The sequence below is a fragment of the Rhinopithecus bieti genome, unplaced genomic scaffold, assembly GCF_001698545.2.
Source record: "Rhinopithecus bieti isolate Rb0 unplaced genomic scaffold, ASM169854v2 scaffold_15252, whole genome shotgun sequence".
Classification (NCBI taxonomy): domain Eukaryota; kingdom Metazoa; phylum Chordata; class Mammalia; order Primates; family Cercopithecidae; genus Rhinopithecus; species Rhinopithecus bieti.
The window spans coordinates 1,185,148-1,192,563 of record NW_016808399.1 but is presented as its reverse complement, the minus strand read 5'-3'; the positions used below and the strand labels follow the sequence as shown (position 1 = coordinate 1,192,563).

Genomic DNA, 7,416 nt, shown 5'->3' with positions numbered 1-7,416 from the left:
TTAATTGACATAATTATACATATTTATGATTACAGTGATATTTTATACATTTTTACAGTGTGTAATGATAAAATCAGGGTAATTAGCATATTTATCACCTCAAACTTTTTTTTTTTTTTTATTATACTTTCAGTTCTAGGGTACATGTGCATAACGTGCAGGTTTGTTACATATGTATACTTGTGCCATGTTGGTGTGCTGCACCCATCAACTCGTCAGCACCCATCAATTCATCATTTATATCATGTATAACTCCCCAATGCAATCCCTCCCTCCTCCCCCCTCCCCAGACTTACGGTTTTAATGTATGTTTCAGAACTTTTCTTAAGAAAAGGTATTTCATACGATAAAAAAAAATCAGTAAAATGTAATGCAATGTAAATTGGAAATTAAACATTTTTTTTTTTTTTTGTTTTCCTTAAGTAAGGTGTAAGCATTCAGTGGTCAATCTTGAAAACAACTAAAGAAACAGAAACAGTAATGATAAACCAATGCTGTAGGAATCCATACAAACTTTGCTAGCTTAGTTGACAGTTTCTACTCTCAACTAAATGTTTAAAGAATGATTTAGATTATCCATCTGCAAATTGATAGTGACTATTCTTTATATTATTTCAAACTATTCATTTTAAATCTTAGGTAACATTGAAATTAAGTATAATTTTTAAGGGTTTATTTTGTTCTTCTTTTTCTTTCTCCTGTGGGTAAAAATAGTACATAAGGAAGTACAAATCATGAGGTAGAAAATTTCAGAAATTATTGGGTCTTTTCAAATAGAGGAAGTTAGTTCATATATATATTAAAATGTTTTAATTTGATTAATAATTGGTGCCTACTTGTATTATCTCACTTGTGTGTGAACAAGAATGAGCAAATTACATTTGAATGTTCAGGGACATTTAGTTAAATAAAATCTAGATACCATATTTTATCAAAAACTCCCTCTTAGTTTTGCAGTTTTGACGAAACTTGAGTGAAAGAATAAATGAATGCTAGCAAGTGTGATTACAATAAATCACAATACAATATTGCAATAAAAATAGTTAACAGTTTATTGTGATAACAGTTTGTAATTTTCTCTCAATGTGAAATCCAAGTTCAGCTTCTCTATATTTCAACTCAATATAGACAAAAGTTGCCCTGGTACTAAAAAACCTGTGGTGCTTTCAAATACCATGCTGATTAAAAATATTCTATTTAGTTTTCCTCAGATCACAATTTCATCATGCCAGTTTATTTCAGAAAAATTTTGGTACATGTGGTATATAACCCTATATTTATAAATGGTGCATTTGATTTTGAAAGTGAAGCTATAGGGCTCTACATTTGACATGTGCTTTCAAGGCTGTTTGAAAATGGAATACACTGCAGATTTGGAAAAGTGTTTTGGTTTCCTGATAAAAGTTGTATTTAAGTAATATTTGATGTAATTAAAAGATATAATGATATGGCTTCTTCAGTATATTGCTGTGCAAATGATATAGGTATAGATTTCTCTAGTTACACAGTTTTGTTTTTTCTAACTCAAAGAACAACTGGCTTTAGATCTGAGAGGTTTTTATATTTTTCAAACCTAATTAAAGCTACCAAGTAATTATAAGCAGGGCTGAAAGAAATTTGTTCAGCTGCTGCGGTTTGTGAGCCTGTACAGTGCTTGGCAGGCACAAGCGCCTTGGAGGAGGCCTGGAAAGGAATGTTTTGAATGGGTCTTGACAAGCTTGCTGGCCATGGGGTCATCTTCCATTAAGTGGGAACTGCTGAAGCTCTTGCTAGCATTTGTCAATAGCGAAGAATCCAGGGTGCAGAGTTCCCATAAAACCAGCATTACTAGCTCTTGGGAAAAAAAGGAAACCTTTCTTTAGCTTTATTTTTCCCTTGCCATTCTAAGTTTCTCGCAGTATTAGTGAGATTTTGGCAAATGGTGCCCTGCCTCCTGTTTCCCCCTCCCACACTTCTTTCTGTGTTGACAGGGTAGAAACTGAAAGGTTTGTCGTGTATTTTGGGTAAGTGTACAAAATAATACCTTGTTTTGGTGATTCAGTATTTTGTTTTGCAAGTGATTTTTTTGGACAAGGCTGCTGTTCTGCATGATTACAGGTCTTGGGAAATTTTGCCTGTCCACCTGGCTGTGCATGCTTTGTGTGCAGTTTCGTTTTCTCATGATGAGGGGAGCTTACACAAAGGTGTTTATTAATTTTTGGTCCTAAGAGTTTTGCACTGTGAATGCACTTAAAATATTTTGAAATTTGAGAATTAGTGTATATGACATTAAGAAGAACTTAAACACCCAACCTTTTAACTTTCTCTTGTTAGGTACATCATAACATCAAAGAACAATTATTTTTACTGCGGCTTACTTCTGAAATTTTACCCAACACTTTTTATGAATCTTGCTAGCTTGTACTTAACAGAGAATTAAGCAATCAATCTATCTGGAACGGTTCCATTGGTTTTCTGAGCTGCCCCCCACATCTAAGCAATTTCTTGCCTACTAATCTTCAGACCTCGAATAATACAGAACTTTTCAAATTTGCCCACTTCACGTAAGGGTAGCATATTTTAAGAAGCTTTAAAAACAATTTATTATTATTTTCAAAGAAAATGCGAGTTTTTATATATTTAGCCATTCTGAGCCCAGTTTTTTGCATTCCTAGCTAATTATGCGATAATAATTAACTATTTAATTAATGAGCGATATTGTTAAAACGATGATAAATTTGCTACAAAAATCATAAGACTGCTTTTAACTGTATAAAATAACTCCTATTATTTAGACTCTCTTCTTCTGGGCCACTAGCCATGCCTTAGAATGATTATCAGACTCTCTAAAAACTAGGGAAAGATGTCGAATTCAGCATTCTCTGTTAACAGTAGAAAGTGAGGTTTTCTTCGTATCATATTTCTACTTATGAATTGTGGTGTTCATTGTGATTTGCCGGGTCTGAGCAGCAATATATTTTGGTTCAATAGGATGTGACATTTTGGCCACAAGGTTTAGAGCCAGCTTGCAAGGATATGATATTCTGTAAGCACGCCTGCTGCGCTTTTTAACTCTCAGAATCTGCAGTCCAAGTCCCTTTGATCATCTCTCAATTATGCTCTGAATGTTAAAACCAGAAATTTAAAAACCATATGTTTTGAATATGTTCTTTTGGAGAGATACATAGGAAATGCGTATAACATGTTCATGCATCTCAGATCTATAATCTATTCATTTTATTATTCTTATAATTCCCTACATTTTCCTATTTATAAACTAAAGAAAAAGGAACAGGTTGAAAATTTAAGGGGAATAGAGACAGCCTGAAGCCACAACATATATTCCTAAGATGACCTAAATTACAATTGGTTAATTTTTATCAACGTGATTAGCTTTAGCTCCATTTAGTTATCCAGCCGCTATATGCTTGCTGCGTCTTATTCAGCTTTAGTGATGGATCTTATCGTAATGAGTTTTAAAATAAATTCAAGTGTATGTAAAATTGAAACGTAATTTTGTTTTAAAGATATCTTCTATGTGTTACAAATTAAATTTTTCTAGAAACTAGAAATCAAACTAGAATCAAATCTGCAAATTTTGATACTTTATTTAAATAAAATATATTGATGACATTTGGTTACACTATTCTTGGTGTACATATGTAGTGTTTGCTTTTTATCAAATAAAAAAGATGTAATGAGTTCAGAAATAGAAGTTCTTTCACAACTGTTAGGAGTAAAACTGTTTTGAGCTTAAATGATTTCAACACACGTAAATTCACTTAAGGTCTAATTCCTCGTAGCCTTCCTTTTCATTATCCTGAAGAGTTGTAAATATTGCCTTAAAAGCCTGCAAAATTCAGAAGTAAACCTGGAAGTAGCAGGTGCTATTTTTCCCTCTGACTTCTCTAGGGTTAACGTGGAAAACCAAGTGCTGAAATCTGGATATACTAGCCGTGACCTAATTATTTTGGAAAATGATGAACCTGGGGGAGTTTTGAATTTTCTCCTGCTTCCAGAGGACCCTATGTTATAAAAGTAAGTATGAAAAAAACTTCCACTTATTCTGTGCTCACAACTTTAGAAGAATGATCTCAAAGGGTTTCAACTTTTGTGGATTTTTTTAAAGGAAGGAGAATCTGTAGAGCTCCACATCATCCGATCGAGGGGGTCCCTTGTTAAGCAGTTTCTACACTACCGAGTAGAGCCAAGAGATAGCAATGAATTCTATGGAAACACAGGAATACTAGAATTTAAACCTGGAGAAAGGGAGATAGTGATCACCTTGCTAGCAAGATTGGATGGGATACCAGAGGTATGGGATTTTATTTTTTCTTTATGTTTCTCTGTAAGATTGATAGTATTTGGTATATTATGAATATAAGTATTTTGAACATTGGCAAAGAGACAGGAAAGAGGTAGGCAAGAAAAGATTGAGAAGTACATAGATTTGGAAAATTTTTAACACAAGATTAAAAAATGAAGACTCATTCAAATTAGAATGGTGTATTTTTGCCCCACATAAAGAAATAACAAACAGTCTTAGACTTTCAGTGTGTGACCAGTTTTCATCTCCTTTTAGCTTTATTCATGTTAAGGCTTCCTTTAGGTAATATGTATTGACTGAACTTTTAATGATGTGGTTTTAAACTGAAGAAATTTTGCTATAGAATTACTTTGTTGAAAAAAAGAAATTCAAGTTTTATGTTAATAGAACCAGGTATAGTTCCGTTATGCTTACTCAGCAATACATGTGTAACTCTTAAATTAATTTAGTTTTATTCACTTTTGTAAGTTTAAATGACTAGATCATCAGTGATAACATCCACTTTTCTTACCATTTTAGAGTAGTATCATTGTTTCTCTTTTTCTCTTTTTGGACAATGTATATGTATTTCTGGTGTCTCTCTTAATTGATAGGAGAATGTTAATTTTTAAAGAAATAATGTCACCTCTTTTGTCCTTTCAGTGAGTTATATGCTTCTGGAAATTTGAGTATATTAATATTCTTGAATATTTATGTTTTTTAATTTGTTGTGAAAAGTCAACTTTATAATTTCCATACTTTGACACGTTCATTTAGTTGGATGAACACTACTGGGTGGTCCTCAGCAGCCACGGAGACCGGGAAAGCAAGTTGGGAAGTGCCACCATTGTCAATATAACGATTCTGAAAAATGATGATCCTCATGGGATTATAGAATTTGTTTCTGATGGTCTAATTGTGATGATAAATGAAAGCAAAGGAGATGATATCTACAGTGGTAATTTATTCTGTGTCTTATATTGTATTTCTGTTTACTGAAGAAGAAATATAATTTTTTTAGTAACTAGTTATTGACAGTTGCTCACCCTGCCTTAGAAATGATACATAGTGCAGAATTTTTTAGAATCATATTTAGGACCACGATTTTTATTTCTTACATAGTATTGTGATGATACTGATGACTTCAGTTATATTTCGATACCACTTAAGCATATGCAGTGCAACTCAAATACTCAAGAATGAGTCCATCCAAATAGGAAGAACCATAAAACTAAGAACTATTGCTAGGGAACTATTGAGCTGACAGGAAATGATAAAGTTTATTTTTAGAGCAGTGTCTGTCTGAGTAAGGAAATCGCACTTGAACATGCAGCTTCCTGTAACTGCTTTGAGCAGATATTTTTACGGGACTTTATGATAGGTGTGCCTAATTCATCATCCTTCTGTTTCCCATTCCGACTGACTTCTAAAATCCCAAACTAGAAGAGATTGAGTCCATTTATTTAATTAATTATATAGCTACAGAGGGAGGAACAGGCTAATATATTTTTATATGTACCTTAAAAACTGTGCTAAGCAAATAGTTGGAACTTACTAAAAAGAGGTGTTGTTTTTATGTTTGTTTATGTAACAAATTTCTTTACTCATCATTTTAAAGTTTTGTATGTGTTCATATATATTATGTATGTTTCCATTTCACAGCTGTTTATGATGTAGTAAGAAATCGAGGCAACTTTGGTGATGTTAGTGTATCATGGCTGGTCAGTCCAGACTTTACACAAGATGTATTTCCTGTACAAGGGACTATTGTCTTTGGAGATCAGGAATTTTCAAAAAATATTATCATTTACTCCCTTCCAGATGAGGTAAATGTTGCATATAACTTTCTGCCTTACTTGTTGTAGTTGATCAATAATTATTTTTTATTAAATAATTAAACATCTGGTAACATATTTTGTGATAAAAGTCTATGATAAAGAACTCAGGTGTGACAGTGTCTGACCATAAGCCAGAAGAGCAGTATTATGTTTTGGTCCCCCCTGAAGACATGTTGAACTCTAGAACTGAGAGTGGTCAGTGACAATGCTCATGTATCCAGTATCAGGGCTTCTTAGTTGGAGAGGCGAAGCCCTCGGCTTGTATTTAGTCCCTTTGAAGGCAAGGTCAGCTATTAAGTGTCCTATGGTGCAGTCTCAGCATCAGGACACAGGGTCGGACGAGTCCTGGACCAAACATGGCATTTCTTCTTACTGATAGTAAAGAGAAAGATCTTAGTAACAACAGGGAGTGAACCTTTGCTAGGAGAGTGACACTTAGAACGGCTATGGAGACCAGTCCCCTTTCCCTCAGACCCATTCCTCAAGAGACAAAATTCTGACACCTTTCTGTTTCAGGGGGAGGGGGGCACCAGTGCACAGAGATGACGTGAAAAAGAAACAGTGTCCACCTGGGGATCCGTGTAGGCTCAGAAATGTGGGGAATCAAATCTTGTTAGGACATGGAGTGAGGCCTTTATGACCCATGCAGGTGAAACTTCAGTGAGGTTTGTAAGCGGCCTTTGTGAGCTAGCTGAGCTTTAGTTACTATGACAAACTGCTCTAAGTGTTCAAAAGTTATTTTTTATGTTTCATCTTAAAATCAACATGTTTCCCATTTTCTTGCAGAAATAATATGACCTCTGGGGTATATCTGTTTTTAGCTTATATAAGGCAAAATATCTATATTTCCATTAAATTTCATAGTTAGTCTAAATGAACTGGCTGTTTGTATGAATGCACATGAAAATTATTTTTTGGGGGATCTGAGTCTTACCTGAATATGTTAGGGGAAGTTCTGCCCCCGAAAAGGAAATGAATAATAGGGTTAATGGTACTTTAAAAAAAAAAAAAACTCAATAATTTAAGAATATATAATGTAATTTATGTGTATAAGTCACCTGACTTAAAACATGTAACATTTTCCAAAGATTCCAGAAGAAATGGAAGAATTTACCATTGTCTTACTGAATGCCACTGGAGGAGCTAAAGTGGGAAATAGAACAACTGCAACTCTGAGGATTAGAAGAAATGATGACCCCATTTATTTTGCAGGTGGTATTGCTATCTTATTTGAATGAGTTCACATATTTCTTAAACAGTATACACACACACACACACACACACACACACACA

At 33.9% G+C, this 7,416-nt stretch overlaps 1 protein-coding gene across 1 annotated transcript in view; it reads left to right on the top strand.

Annotated features, from left to right (window-relative positions):
* ADGRV1 (adhesion G protein-coupled receptor V1) overlaps nt 1–7,416 on the top strand; it is a 566,041-nt gene that overhangs the window by 23,444 nt on the left and 535,181 nt on the right. The window contains 6 exon segments of the mRNA XM_017886717.1: nt 3,892–3,971; nt 3,974–4,017; nt 4,109–4,294; nt 5,063–5,243; nt 5,948–6,111; nt 7,212–7,335. Of these exon segments, the coding sequence (XP_017742206.1) occupies nt 3,892–3,971; nt 3,974–4,017; nt 4,109–4,294; nt 5,063–5,243; nt 5,948–6,111; nt 7,212–7,335 (779 nt within the window).